A 16,575-nucleotide genomic window follows, 5' to 3' on the forward strand; every position below is an offset into this window, starting at 1 on the left:
CGATACTTATTTGCTCTCTCCTTGATCCCAATGCCAAAGTTTAGGTAGTAAAAACCCTGTGATTAGTATAGCTGCCCTCAACTTCTATTTCTTCTTTTCCTCTCTCTGAAACTGAAGATGATAAATTGGAGAGTTTTATCAGCTGATGAAAAAAAGTCATTTTTTCAATTCTCTCTGCTACTTAGCAGAGCCATTAGTTTAGGGAGCTGAAAAGAAGACAGTGATCTCAGGTTGACCCTATCTCTGCATCCCAGCATGTTTCTGTCCAGTGGCCCAGATTATACAAGGCTCTCACAGCTCAAATATGATTTTTTGGTTCTTGAGCTGTGTCACCAACATCTTGGTGCAGTTGGGTTCAACAATGTTGGCAGCTACATATTTAGAAACAAAATCGATATAATTAATGCCTTATAAACATTTTAAATCAAATAAACCTCATTTATAGCAAATAGAGACACATTTTGGTGTGTTTAGGTAGCTTTAGATGAGTTTTAGTGTTTGTAGATGTCAGAGCTAAGCAGATGCTGCAAATATTTTGCTGTAAAACATTGATGAATTCTGAACTATTAATCTAATTACTTAAAATGAAAAGATGCAGGAAAGAATAAAGGGGAAATGGTTTGGGGAGAATTGATCATCTTGTTATATAGCAGGCCCCCCCCTTATCTACAGTTTCATTTTCCACCGTTTCAGTAATCCGTGGTCAACTGCAGTTCAAAAATATTAAATGGAAAATTCCAGAAATAAACAATTTATAAGTTTTAAATTGCATGCTGTTCTGGGTAGTGTGGTGAAATCACACACCCTCCTGCTTCACCTGGCAGGGAGGCACGTGATTGACTCCTTTGTCCAGCGTGTCCCACCCATTACTCATTTAGTAGCCAGTTCGTTTATCAGATCAGCTGTCCTGGCATTGCAGTGCTTGTGTTCAAATGACCCTTATTTCACGTAATAATGGCCCCAAAGCACAAGTGTTGTTGGCAGTTCGGGGTATGCCAAAGCAAAGTCGTAAAGTGCTTCCTTGAGGTGAGAAGGTGAAAGTTCTCGACTTAATAAGAAAAGAAAAACATTGTATGCTGAGGTCGCTAAGATCTATGCTAAGAACGAATTTTCTGTCCATGAAATAGTGAAACAGAAAACACAAATTTGTGCCAGTTTTGCTGTCACATCTCAAGTTGCAAAAGTTATGGCCACAGTGTGTGATACGTGCTTAATTGAGGTGAAAAAGGCATTAAATTTGTACAAGATATTTTGAGAGGAGAGACCGCATTCACATAACTTTTATTACAGTATGTTGTTATTATCAATCTATTTTATTATTAGTTATTTTTGTTAATTTCTTACTGTGCCTAATTTGTAAATTAAAAAGTTTATCTGAGGTATGAATGTATAGCAAAAAACATAGTATATACAGAGTTTGGTACTGTCTTGGGTTCCAGTATCCACTGAGGGTCTTGAAACATATCCTCAGTCAGTAACTACTGGATAATGTATATTAAGGGAAATTATTCCATAACTAAATAGACTTGACAGTCTAACTGTACCTCTTTTGGTATTTACCCATTTCTAATCATTATTTATTTTATTAAGTAGGACAAAGCGAGAGAAAATTTCTTAGCATATATTCTAAGAAATGAGAAGAAAATTTCTAACTCTTGGGTGGATAAGAAAGCTAAGTTTGGGGGCCATTGTAATAAGATATAGAAGACTTGAATTTAAAAGCTAAAATATATAAAAGGAGATTCCACTGGGGGTGGTGGGGAGAGATTATTTAATAGCCAGGATAATCATTTAGGTATAAGAAAAGAACACAGTTAAAAGAAACAGACTAAAATTTTAGTGGTTCCTGTTGATTGCCCAAAGCGGACTTCCAACTTCCTCTCCACCCTTGATATCAGAAGATCTATAGAAAACACAGCTTAAGACTAGAAGGAAGAGTTTTATGATAATTTAAGAATGAAGTAATGTAGGTTTTATGCCTCTCTTGGTATTTTATTGCCTAGAGAACTTCCCTTTGGCTCAAATACATCATCAGATCCTGCACTCTGAACATACCCCTGGTGTGCTGGACTTCTTGATTTTCTTCTTTTGAAACCTTGCCTTGGTTACTCTGACTTGGATCTGATTTTCATAGACGACTATTTTAGTTCTCTTATTGGTTAATATTACAGCTAACATTTTCATTATCTGGGGCTTTATTTGTGTCTGCTCCAGACTGCAAGCTCCTGAGTCCTGAAATTCTGTTTTGAAGTATTGAAACTCCATGCTTGTTTACAGTAGTGGGGCTAAAAATTGTCAAGGAGACGTAGCTCTATTTCTGTTTATCAGGAGGGGAGTAAAAGGCAAATGAAGGCTTTTGTCAGTTGGTGATAGTTGATTTGGGGTTTATTTTATTTGGAAAAGCTTTGTGCAGTTTTACTTAGGAAATCTATTGACATGGGGAGTTTTGATAGCTTATCCTGGTTTTCAGCAATGCTAGGACGGGTAATGACCTCACTGGTGGGCACAGCATGATATTAAAGATGGAAACTTTTTTACATTTTCAAAAACTTTAAATTCATGGAACATTCTTAGACTCTCTAGTAGTAGTGTGCATTTCCAGTATCCTTTTGCACACCTATTTGATTGTGAAAAGCTAGGGACCTTCTGACAGGTGACTAATGAAATGGACTCCAACTCCTGCTCCAGGTAGCCTAGGAGGGTCGGTTTAACCAGCCAAATGCTAACCATCCACCAAGATGAAAGGGCACAGTGCCACCCCTGCCTCAGCCCCTGTCCATTGTGATTGATCCTGCTGCCTCCATTCTGTATTTGAGTCAGAATGATTAAGCGAGATCCACGTTTATTGATGCAATAAACATGATGGTATGTTTTTCTTGGCTAGGTCCAGTACATTATTTGTCTTCTTAACAGGATGAGCTGACACTGAATTTTTCCCTGCTGCATTTTAACACACTCAGAATCTAATTGCACAACATTTATTTGCATCTATCTTACCAATTGCACTGGACCTTCCCAGATAATACCTCAAGATTTACTGGTATTATTTTTGAAGTATTTTTAAATCAGTACAAGTTAATTTCAGAGAACTCATTTTATTTTGCTCGCATTACTTAAAAATACTTTTTTTTTTTTTTTTTTTACTAATATTCTTCTTTTGTGTGTTGAAAACATAAAGGTAAGGTCACTGTTGAATGCTGTGTTGTATGTCCGGCATAGTAAAATTTTCAAACTGAGAAAGATCATAAATTGCTTTTCAAGAAAGACTCTTCGGGGTCCTGAATAAATCCTAAAATAGGAGAACCTTGCCAAAAGTAGACAGATAAAAACATAAACCCCCAGGCAAGGATGGATTCTCTCTTTTTGTTTTAAGTAAGATAAATATACTGGGTTAAGATGGGTGAAAAATGAGCTTTTTTCCATAAAGGTAATAAAGGAGGAGGAGCTAGTCTTAAAGAATCATTCAGGAGAGATTTTTCTTTTTTGAACATTGCTTTTCAAATTTAACTACATGATCCAGGGCTGCATTTTCCCAAGAACTCTGGTTCTGCCTGAGGGAACATTAATTATGGGGCAGTGTAGAGATTTTTAAGGCCCATTTCTTCACTTACAGTTTATTTGCTCTCTGAGCTCCCAGCGGTACCAGGATGGAGCATTACATAAAGGGCCACTCTCTTTAAGTGTATAGCTGTTTGTTATTTTTGTGTTGCCAGATCCAAGGAAGCATGGTAAGGAAACATACCTGAAGAGCCCTTTTCTGCTTACGCAGCACTCTCAGCTATGTTATCTCGTCCGATGCTCACCGACAGAAATGTATTACTATATCTCCATTTTCAACGTGAAACCTCAGTGCACGAGAAATAGCTGATTTGTCCAAGCCCTTCGGCCACTAAATAGTGATGCTTAGAAGCAAATTCGTTCTGTTTGCTTCAAAGTCAAATGATTTAAAAATAAAAATGAAAGGGAAACCCATAGGGTAATTTATTATATTCTTATATGATTTGCTAACAAAACATATAATCATAGAATTTTAAAGCCAGAGCTCAACCAAACCTCCTTACTGTTTTTCAGACCTCAGCTTAGATGTTGTCTCCTTGGAGGGGCCTTCTCTAATTATCCTAACTCAGTAGCTTATTTGTTTTACAATTTACTGTCAATTTGTGATTTGTGTGTGTGGGGGTGTGTGTGTGTGTAGAACTTGGTTTTCACTCATCTCCTCCCTTAGACTCTAAGGTTATTGGTGGCATGAATTGTGTCTACCTTGTTCATTATTGTAGTTCCAGCATTTAGAATAGCTCGAGGCACATGGGAGGCATTCAAATAAATATTCGTTAGATCAATTACGTGAAGGCTCAGAAAGTTAATCTAATTTGTTGAGAGCCAACTGTATTGTTAGTGGCAAACCTGTTAGGACCCAGGAATCCCGTTTCCTGTTGCACTGTACCGTGCTGCCGGGAGGTGCTTCCCATGACTAATTCTAGTTTTCCTCATTGTTAGCTTGAATGAGAAATCCCCATCTGGTTCACAGTGACTCTTCATATACTCAGAAGCAGCAAAATCTTACTCCCGAGTCTTCTCCCAAGTTCAGTCAGATAACAGAGAACAAAATCTTGGGGACAAATGCTCTTTCCTTGTGAGCAGAAATATGAAGCACATTTATATTGTTTGGTTTGACATTGGGATATTCGGCTTACCTTTTTCTTGGACAAAAATCTAAGCTCCCAAGAGACTGATCATAGCTACTGCACACTCAGCTGGGAGCATAGTTATGAACACACATTGTGTCTAAAACTCAGCCATGTTCCATCTCTATTGTGTCTGGAGCATAGCAGCTTAGTCATTATGCCCTTGTTTGGTTGTATTTTTTTTGTTCCTGACATATTGCTGGTATTTCTCTCATCCCTCCACCAGCCACATATTCAATTAATTCAGATGTGCTGCTGGATTGACCTGAACTGAGGAGCTCTGTGCAACTGTGTACTCAGTGCAGTTATCCCTGTATCAGGCATTCTGTGGCCATTCATGGCTTCTGGCTAATACATGAAGAATCTAAAATCTCTTAATCTAAGGCAATGAGCTAAGTCACGAAAGGATAGATTTGAAACAGCTGGACATCTCCAAATCAACTTTTTAAAGGTATGACTTTAACACAAGGTCATTTTGAGTTATGGATTCATCTGACAGGCTTCATCTATCTTTCTGGCAATTCTGGTTTACGCTCCTTAGACTGGTGAATAATCTAAATGTCAACCAGCGAGCCAGAACTTCCATGAGCAACTCATGTGTCATGTAATCTATATGACATGGCACTGCATCCCACCTGCAGCAGCATGTCATGGGAACTCTGCAGTTAATTATATAAGCTACTGTCAACAATGAAAAGAAGAGTTTAGGTGCCGAAGAGTCAACTGAAACCTCCACCCAGATGCAAAACAAGCAAAAAAGTTACCCTGAGCCCTGATTCATTTAAAACTCAGAGACAAAACTGTTTTAACTACAAATCCTCCTTGCCAGCCACTGTACATATATTGTTTCTCACCTTCCTATTTTAAAATGGAAGAACTTAGTTTCCAAGAAACTCAACAACTTGCCAAGTTTCTCAGTCTAAGTTACAACATGGGATTTTATTTCCAGACTCAGTTGGATTCTCAGCTGATCCTATGTCATGCTATTACGACGAGGGGTCTGCTGTTAGAGTCTTCTTTATGCTGCCAGACTCCCCTGGTATGGCCAACCTGTAATCAGAACCCCCTCTATTTCATGTGTGACCTATGCATCCAACTCTGAAACGACTTTTACAAGCCTTTCATGAACCCAACAAATATATACATCTTGGGGTGCATTGTTGTGCAAAGCATCTATCCATCTCTTCGAAATTATGGTAGCTAATAATAGGAAAAAAATGCAAAACAAGTATAACTATCTTTTTCAGGATAAAATAACAAAAGATTACTGTATTCATCCTTTATGGTTTAAAAATATGTCCAAACCTCTAACCTGTGGCTGATTCTTCTCAATTTGGAAGTACATAATCTAGCATGGAGATTACCAAAATACCAAGACAGATACTATATATATTCATTCAGGGAAGAAAATGATATTTCTGTATAGCCCAGGATTTTTCATTTGTTCATTTATTTGATAGTCCCTAGAGCTGATCTTGAAAATTTCCAGACCAGGGGGCTGTCCCAGCCCTGGGACTCTGCTAATCCTGTGGCAATGATTCCCACGGCAGGTTCTGAAGCATCCCATTGTCTTTTCTTTCAAGGGGTATGTGAATGCTGCTAGCTGAAATCAATATAGTTAATATTAAACACAATATATGCCACATGTTGTGTTTAATGGGGTATTATAGTAATCTCAAAAATAAGTTATGGTAGATTTTTATGGCTGCAAAAATATTGGAAATTTTAATAAGGCAATATTTAGTGCAGGACTTTTAACAACCCAGGAGCTGTTATAGGATAAAAGTGAAAATTAGTTCTTAAAGAAAATTATGACCAATACTTATGGGATTATGAAAAGAAAGTAGAATGTTTGTGGGGTGATTTCCCTGTTCTGCAGTATGGTTTTTAAGTTAAATAGGAAGGCCTTGAAGCATAGGTCTTGTTTTTGGCTAGCCGGGAGAGGGCACAAGACTAGGTGGTTCATGGGTCTGATCTATCTAATTTAAAAAATATAACAAGTTGTAGAACCTCTGGCGAGAAACAGTTCAAAAGAAAGTTGTCATGGAATCACATTACTGTCCCATGGCCTTAGAACTGGCTTTAGAAACTTGAGGTTAAATATTCGCCAGGACGTACGAAAAAGTTGTAGAAGGCTTACGTGGAAAAACAACAAGAGTAAGTAAATAGTGTACCCTGAGTCCTCAATTTTTCTCAGTTGCTACAATGATTTTTGTCCTCTTAGAAAAAAAGCCTCTGCTATTTTAATTATCAGGCCAGCACCCTAAATCTGCCAAAATACCTTTTTTTTTTTTAACTATCACTGTTCACAACCAAATTAAAAGAGAAAGGTCAAGTACATAAAATGAAATTGTGAAGTACATAAAATGGAGCAGTTACAGATCTTATCATGTTTCTCACCAGAAGGAAAGACTTCTGTCAAAAAGAACAGGTTTGAATATTTTAAATTATCCAAAAATATGCAATACCTCGAAACCTGACACGTGTTGAATGTATGACTCTGATATCTAATCTCTTTAAGGGATATTTGAGAGATGGAATATGTAGGATATATTTGTAATAAAAAGAAACATTTGTTGGTTATCTGAAATTTAAATTTAACTGGTGTCCCAAATTTTTATTTACTAAATCTAGCAACTCTACATATATGAAAACATATATGTTCACACATGGTATTTATAAACCATGGTTTATATATATATATACATATGTGTATATATAGTTAAAAATGTACAGTGAATTTAGGAATTTGGGCTTAATAGATACACACTACTGTATATAAAATAGATAAAGAACAAGGACTCACTGTATAGCACAGGGACCTATATTCAATATCTTGTAGTAACCAACAAGGGAAAAGAATCTGGAAAAGAATATGTACGTATGTATATATACGTATATATAACTGAATCATTTTGCTGTACACCTGAAACATTGTAAATCAACTATACTTAGACAAAAAAATGCATAGTGAACATATAAGTCTTTGGGTATAAATAGTTACAGTGTCTTTTGTCTTTTTAATGGTGTCACTGCAGCAACTCTCAGAGTTAGGGGAACGTTAGGTCATGAGAAATTTCTCTTAAATATTTTTATGGGGATTATTTTGGGTCTAGGAAAAGTCATTTTTTTTTAGCATCCCAATAATGTATGCCATATCTTCTCTTGAAAAGTTTTCAGAAATTCTGAGAAAAACAGACAGCAGTAAAGAGTCTAGATAGATAGGTAAGAAAAAACAATGAATAATTTTGAGAGCTGTTCAAGACCTAGTCTCAAGTTGTAGAGTAGTTCCATTCAAACTTATATTCAAATTCTTCTGATTGTTTTTTTAGTTCTCTGTGTGAAAGCACCCGTGGGGACTAAAGTCCCTGCCTTGACTTTTAAAATGTCACTTGAGCAGATACTTATTCTCTAACCAGCAAGGGGAATTTGCCCTATTTTAGCTTCATCATAAATGCCAATATTTGTCACGGAATTATGGTGGAGATATTTATGCTTGTTTTTCCATTCATATTTATTATGGATTATTACATCACTGGACGATTAAGAAGAGAATCACTCCACTCTAATGTCTTTAGATGGGTTTCTTTCTGACTTGGCACATGGACAGTTAGAATGATCATATTCCCTGGAGCTCCAGATGTGAACACGACAGAACCTGTCTGCTAGACTGGCCCGTCCTGGGACTGTGTGGTCTCTAGTTAAGTAGATCCTAATGGGCAGTGGCATTGCTGTTCCTTCCTTAACCCCGTTACCAATTCACTCAGTTCAATTGCATTTGCCTCTCAAGAAAGACAAACATGTCATTAAAGAAATTGGACACTGAATTTCAAACGAACGATGGAGTTCATAGGGAAAGACAAAGGAGGCAAGAACTGAGATGCATGTTGTCAGATAATCTGAAACGTTAAGAACTGTGAGACTCGGGAGTTTGGCAAAGGGTTTTAGAGAAAGGACGGTAGATTCCTGTTGTTATCGTTGCTGTCGTTGAAATGAGATTTTTCAAAGGAAATTGGAGGTGTTTAGGAATTCGAGTCCTTCACTTCTTTGAATCTTCATTACTTCTCATGTAGAATTAGGGCTATGGAAGAAGCAAATTTCTAAAATCAGAAGGAACCTGAGAAATTAGCCATGTGACAGCTACAGAAACTGGGCATCAGGAAGTGAATTTAACTCACCCAAGACCGCACAGCTGGTCAGTGCCAGGACGGGGACAGAGACGAGCTCTCCTTAACTTCCATTTCTAACTACATTGGGCCACGGCAATTTCAACTGCCTTCTACCACCACTAGCGTTCTGTGCTTTCAGGAAGACTTTTCAGCCCCTTCACTCTCCTGATGCCCAGGAATTCTTCTTAAGTTATGACTAACAAAGTGTAAAATATGAGTCAAAATTTAGCCCCTAATAAAGTCATTGTGACTTTAATGACTTCGGTAGTTGTTTCATTCTGCAAAAACAGGAAGATCTCACACAATAAGGCGCCTGTCTCACGGATGGGCTCCTGCGCAGACGGCCACCCACAAGGGTGACTACTGGGGCTCTCTTCCTCTCCAGGACACCTTTTTTTTTTTTTATCCACACGGTTTTCACTACTGACTTCATCATAAGGTTATCATCAATGAGAGGAAAGTGCCTGCTTTATGTAGTCTTCCATAGGCTGAAGAATATTTTGATCACTAAAGATTCACTTGTAAGTAATTTCCAGGTCACCCACTCACAACCCAGATTACTCTTAAAAGTAGCTCTTTCGTGTGCTTGCTTGACCCTAGCCCCTTATATTCTTCTTCTGCATGGTTTTATTCTTAGAACCATAGAATCACCAAGTTTTAGAACCGGGATGAATTTCTGACATCATTCTAGTCCAGCCCTCCTGTGTGATTCATTTGACGAAGAACTCCTTTTCTAGCTTGCCTGTGACTCTTTGCACCGAGCTCCAACTAGTCCTCTGATGAGAAATATAGAAAAACGATGAAGTGTTCTATCACGTCAGAAGAAACTGGCTCAGAAGAAAATAGTCCCCATCTGTAGCATTGATGCTAAAGAAAAATTGCAGCCATAAAACGTAATGTTTCTGTCAAGTGTACCTGAATTTCAGCTTTTGCTATTCTATAGATTTTTAAATAACTTCCCACTATTAAAGGTAGCCTATTCAAAAAAAAAATCACATATGATTTTATAGAGAAGATACATTCCAGGCAAACAATATCAAATCATTTGAACAGAGAATGGTATCTTTTTCCCTTTTCACAAAAGTAACTGCAACTGCTGGCAGTGTTTGCGAACCTAGTGTTGGGCTTAAGCTTAAGGAAGCATTGGAGGAATTTGTATTACTAAGAGTTCATTCACAAACCTTGCTTGTCTGTGTTGAAAAGGGGCTTTGGCCATTTCCCCTGGGGACATTATTTCTGGGTAAGCTCTAACAGGGTTTTCTTGTGAAGACAGATTCTTAACAGAAAAATAGGATCTGTGTGCCTTGGGTTGTAGAGACGCATTTACCTTTGAAATAGCGTGCTCCTGTTTGTGGATTTCTCTCCAGCATTTGATAAAGTAAATGCTGTCTATTCCCTTTCTATCCTGTAACTCCTTGGGCCACAGTTTCCCTCAGGAGCTGTTTTATATTCTTATCTGGACTGAACACCCAGCTTGATGAGTAGACAGAGAGACTCCAAGGGTCTTAGAATATAAAGCTGGAAGGATGATAAATACTTGTCTTCCTTTGTTGATGACTTACTCTTAGGGACTGAAGCATTTCCGATTTGGGTTGTTTTTCTCAGTAGTGTTAAGAGAGTTTTGTCTTCTGGGAAATTTTGGTTGCTGGTAAATAATGTGTCCAGACTGTAGGAGGCTGCCACAGAATATGTCATAGAATCTTGACAGGTGTGGGCTGAGAGGCTGAGATCCCAAAATCATGCATGGCTCTCATTTTATATGTGAGAGCTAAGGTGACTTCACCAGACTGTTATCTGTTATCAAGAGCTGAGACTGAAATTCTAGATTCGTCTGCTCCATTGTGGCTGCCTCTGGCTCAAAAGAAACAACTCCCACATGGGAATCAGACATCGAAAACCCCACTAAGCCAAGCTCCCAACTCTCTCCCCAGACTTAACCTCAAACACGAGTCATAGCTACTCCATTCTTTGATGTGTCTCATCACATAGGCCAGTACTAATCTTACTAATTGGACTCTGCATTACTAGAATGTAAAAGATACCCACTGTCTTCTCCTCGAAGGCCATGTCTGCCTTCCTTAGTTTGTACAGAGCCCACTATAAGTGGGCCCTTCATACGTGCTTTTTGATGAGAGCAATGATTGCCTTAGTCAGTGTGGTTGCACCCTCCCTTGCGGAGGAGGAAAACCAAAGTTTGTTGCTAAGCAACATTTAAAGGACTGGGTCAGTTTCTCACACTGAGTGACCTCCATTTGCGTACTTCATCGTGTTGTGTGTTTTATGGTTGCATTAAGATGACTTTGGTTTTTGGTGGCCCTGTCACGCCCTTCGCAAAAGGGTCAGAGGAAAACTAATTTAGGCGGGAGAAGGAGGGGGGTGGTTTTCCCCCTATTCATTACTTACAGGAGTACACCGGCCCTGCTGTGAACTATGCAGAAAAGATGGAGTTTGGTTTATTCTCAGCCCTATAGTTTAGAGCCACCTCCCTGCTCCCATGTTGGGACTGATTGACAATGTGTACCAACAGGGTCCTGTGGCCATGGGAGGTGACAGTAAGAAAGTGAGAAGGAAGGTCGTTCCTCTCTGAGTCTTTTATGATTGTATACATACCGGTCCTGTATTTTGAGCTGAGGGGCCAATGTGGCTAATAAAGAGTTGGCCCCACCCTCTCCAGACGGTTAACTGTTGTGGTTAACTACCATGCCCTAATACGTCTGTTTCTACTAGGATGAAAGCTGGTTAAAAGCAATGAAAAACGTTTTTTGTTTGTTTGGGTTTTTTTAAACTGCTATATCCTCAATGCTTTGCCTAGCACATTTTAGGTGTTCAGTATATATGTATCAAATATATGAGATAAAATTCAAACTAGTACAAGCCTGATGGACTCCAAAATCTTCCTAAGCATTTCAAAAAAAACCAGCGGAACCAAAATGAAGGTGACTGCTTGAATGCTACATTTGGCGAAATCTAGTGCAGAGACGTAATTAAAGAAATCATCCGTCTCTATGCTTTTTACAAGATATTTTTTGCAATGCTCCAAGTAAAGTGTGCTTCTTTGCCAAAATTCAGCAGATCAATCAGAGCATAGAAACCTGCCTTTTTCAGCTATTCTAAGTCTTTAGTATAAGTGCCTGTCATTTGAGAACGGAAAATGAGAGGCTATTAGGACTGAGCAGTTATGTCTTAAAAAATAAATAACTTAGAAGTTACGCAATTCACCTGGAGTTCAAATTGCAGAGAGGTTCAGTAAGTAAAGCATACTAGCTGAGATGATTAATTCAGAGGTTTCTGGTGACTGTTACTAACATACTGTATCATGGGAAGACACACACACACACACACAAGCAGGGTTCCCCAGAAAGAGGGTGATTGTGCCTCTTTGAGGACAACACAGAGAGCAGCAAGCCAGGGGGTGGCACTACTGACTGTGCACAGGCTTCACCTCAAGAGGCCTGGTCTCCTGGGCACAGGCAGTGGCATGAAGGGAGCCTGGATGCTTGAAGTGAAGCCATTGTCTGCGCAGGACGCTCATTTGAAAGGGGAATGCCTCACAGGAAAGAGAGCCAATTGCGTGCGGGGGCTTGTTGCCATGGTGCTTTGCTATTTTTTTAACATGCTGTACAGGAACTCCTCGGAGTCCAGGGGTCGGGTAACAGAGGAGGGAGAAGGAAGGCAGTGGGATGATCCTGGGTAGGGAGTCCCACTGCAGGGCTCTAGTCTTAGACTTTCTTCTTGCATGTGATGTTTCTAAAGCTGAAAAGGGGTATGGTGTGTGAGAGAGAGAGGGAAGAGACTACAGGAAAGGAAAGGCTTCCTCAGCGTGCTCCAGATTGCTAAAGCAAAGTAAAAATTAATTTAACTCTTAGGTATTTCTAACATGGATTAGAAGATGTAACAGTGAAATACCAAGACAGCAGTCATTCATAACCCCGAATAATTCTCCATTCATGCAGCAAACGATAGCTTGTATTAGAAAACACACTCCAGATCCTCGATGGAAAGGTTAAATGTGTTTAATTCATTTGTCAGATGCAATCTAATGTGCATATTAATGAGCTGATGAAGGGCAGGAAATTGCATTCTGCATAAGAAATACTTTTTAAATGAAATCCGTTAATTCTTTACCCATTCATTTCACTGTGAAAGAAGACTCTGTGCACCGGCACTCCGTTGAGGTGACAAAATCGTCCCAAAAGCTAGCTTAAAAATGTATTCGTGTGTACTGAAAGCCTAGTTTGAAAACAGCCACAGTTTTAACTTTTTCCTTTTTTTTTTAATGTTCAAAAAGTCAATTAATCAAAGACACCATCACTTTGAAACCCGTAGAGTGGCTGAGCTCCGTGCGGAGGCTGCCTCCGCAGAGCCCTGGTCTCGGCAGTGGAGAGAGGGTTAAGAACACCTAGATGAAAGGGGGGAGGGTACCGACTTCGGAGTGCCTTAAATATTCATAGGGCTTCCTCCATTTTAATCTTCTCCTTTTTAAAAGATGGCTGTGTTTCCCAGTCTGGCAACCCCTAAGGAAAGAATTGCTCCTTCCTTGCAAGAGTTCAGCTGAGCAGGACTAACAGAGAGTGGAAACCCCTCCGGCCATCAGGACTATTCATAATTCATAAGTGCTGCAAACCGGCCAGCTGAATACATTTGGACAGGCTCTTGCTCCTTCGTGCAATTCCCGATTGCATTTTACTCTCTCTGCCAGGAAAGAAGCAGGGAGCACAGGCTTCTTGCAAGAATGGAGTGTGAAGATGGGTTTTGTCTGGATTAGGAGATTCCCTAAGTTTTGGAGGCTTTGTCTTTCCTAAATTTTTATTATTTTACCACTGAATCTGCAAGGCTTTCCCGGTCCTTTCGGGAGTAGGGACTGCTCTCTCAGAACTGTGAATTCTTTCAAAGGGATTTGTGGATTGTGGCAAGGAGCATATTCCAAAATGCCCGAGGCAAACTATTTGTTATCTGTATCTTGGGGTTACATCAAGGTGGGTTAATTTGATGCTGTTATGTGTCTTTGATAGAATGTGAAACATCTGTATGTTTTCTGTGAAATAGAAAACCTCTGTAATGACTTAATTGTTTTATCACTTAGCCCACTGAGGCTGCTTATTGTGAAATAAGGTCATGTTCTATTACATTGTATTTAAATAGACTGTGCTGTATTTTAATCCTGTTCATTTTATGCAACTCTATTTTTAACAGATGCTTCTTCTTTTCTTTTGTTTTCCCTTAAACTTTTCACATTTAATCGCGTTTTACTGTGTAGATGATTAGCTCACATTATATTTTAGAGTTAATTTCTGGTAAATGTATTTTAAATATAGTTACATTTTCAAGTGAAATTATCTTGACCTCAATTAAAATTCCTTTTTCTATGTTTGCATCTTCAAAAGAAGTCAGATGTTAATTCCAAGAAATCTTAAGAAAACCTTTTTTTCTAAGGTGACATTGGAACAATTTCACATTGGGGGAGTATTGTATTTTGTAGAAACGTATCATTTATCGAATGGTATCTGCTCAGTCTCTTGGTTCTTAGACAGTAAAGTTGGAAATGTATAAAGTCGTAATTTTTGCTGCTCTTTAGGTAGTTAATACATTTTTGTTCTTCACAAACAGTTCAAAAGAATGCTGAACCGGGAGCTGACACATCTCTCAGAAATGAGCCGATCAGGGAACCAGGTGTCTGAATACATCTCAAATACTTTCTTAGGTAAGGCATTCATTGGGAAACCTGGTCCATAACTGAGATTTTTCAGTATTAATCTCTGCAACCCGTCAGGAGCATTCTTATGTGAGTTTGAAACGGGGTTAAGTCACAGGAAAACAAATCCATTTAAAATAAGAACGAAGGACGTTCTTTAAAGTGCAAAAAATAAGCAGGAAGGTGTTGTTTGAAAAATGAATGCAAATACCCATCAAAGACAAGAGGTTATTATGGGCTAATTGAATTTATATAGACTTCAGGTCACTCCTTATCTACTTACCCACTTCCATCTCTGCCAAGACTTTGGAAGGGGAGGGGGTGGGGGGTTCCAATCACCCAAACCTTAGGGACAGCTCCATTGGCCCCCCCTGACACGGTATTCTTTCAGTTCTTCCAATAACAGAGCTTTGAGCAAAAGGTTTCCTCTTAGGTGGTTTGTGAGAGATATGGTTGCAGAGTAACTCTATAGTGATTTGACCCATGAGAATAAGCTTGGAAATAATTTGATTGTTGCTTTGCTAAGTTATTTCTTAAAGATAAATGGGGGAAAGAGAATCTTCACATCTCTGAAAGAGCTGGCCTTCTGCAAACAGTACCGTTATCTTCCCAAGTTAATACTTTATCTATTATCCCCTGTTTTCACATTGCTGGTGTATAACACATGACCCTGACAGGAAAGATTTGCATCAGTGCCTCTTAGCTACTGTCATGCATCCTGTTTGATTATTAGGGATTTCTGATCTCATGTCTAAAGCCATTCTGCTGTGTATTTTTCTTTAATAAGGTCTGCAGAATCTGCAAATTTGTACTGCAAAGAGAATGGGTAGCATTTTGATTCTGACTCTGTTGACTTTCAATTACTGCTGAATTAGGCTTTTTTAACAGAACTCCCTTTTCCAGGGAAATGACCCATTCTGACAGCTGAACATTACACCTCCCTCTTTTTTGGCATTGCTACATATCCTTACATCAGTGGGTACTTGCTCAGTGTCTTATGGAAACACATACCTCTTCTGGTTTTATTTTTAAAAATCAACTATATTTCTCTAATACCAAAGGCAGGTTCTGCTATCAGGAGATTAATCTTAGATCAGCCTAGTGCAAAGCTCACCTCACTACTCTCTGGTCAGTGGGCATCGGCATGATTGGCAAATGCCTTTCCAGCTGTTCCCAGTATGTGAGTGTTAGCGGTTTTCTCCAGTGTCAGTTGCCACAATCTTTGCCAGAGAACAAAGAGAAGGTGTTTTTCCTATATCCTAGCTCTGAGAGGTAGCCAGAATCTAATTGAACAGAAAGAATTGTAACTGGTGCTTTTTCTTCTCCATTATTTCCCCTTTATTTCTGTGAAGACAGGCATCTTCTCCTGTTTATTTTAGACATACTCTGCTCTGTGCAACACCCAATTATTTTTCATAAGATGGGGACTGCTTTCGGGACATTTTTTCAGGTTAATGATGGTGGGAGAGAGGAAGAAAATCAGTAAGTGCAAGAACTCCTTTTTGACTTTGTCTTCGTAAACATTGCATTTTCGAATACCAGGGCTTTTCTGTCTTCTCCAAAGAGATTCTGACCACCAGAGTACAGCTGCGTGAGGTCCCCGAGCCCTTCATCATCCAAGGTTGCACCTAAGCGTTTCTTGTCGCTGTAGCCTCTTTCATGATCTGCTTGCCAAGGACAATGAGAATATTTTAGGGTACCAATTACTCTTTTTCTTAATCATGAAAGCCTATCAAATGAGAAAGCTGGTGAGATAATAAAGATGAGTTCTTAGTCTCTACACTTTGCATCCCAAGAATAGTGAATGTCAACTCTTCAATAGTCCATCTGCATGTAGGCATTTTCCTCTCTTGAGGAAAACCAATCATTTGGCTTCTCATTATTCAAAAAAAAATTAAAGCATCAAGAACAAGTTGTTTGAGGAAGGTTGTTAAATCTCAATCCTTACAGACTGAGCATCAGGAGGGTGGTGTGTGTGAGTGTGAGTGTGAGTGCATGTGTATGTGTATGTTTGCATGCACACGCGTGC

At 39.0% G+C, this 16,575-nt stretch overlaps 1 protein-coding gene across 1 annotated transcript in view; it reads left to right on the forward strand.

The window, feature by feature from the left end:
* The window catches only part of PDE4B (phosphodiesterase 4B), a 376,836-nt gene that overhangs the window by 344,466 nt on the left and 15,795 nt on the right, over positions 1-16,575 (forward strand). The window contains 1 exon segment of the mRNA XM_032494515.1: positions 14,462-14,555. Coding sequence (XP_032350406.1) covers positions 14,462-14,555 — 94 coding nt within the window.

The sequence above is a fragment of the Camelus ferus genome, chromosome 13, assembly GCF_009834535.1.
Source record: "Camelus ferus isolate YT-003-E chromosome 13, BCGSAC_Cfer_1.0, whole genome shotgun sequence".
NCBI lineage: Eukaryota > Metazoa > Chordata > Mammalia > Artiodactyla > Camelidae > Camelus > Camelus ferus.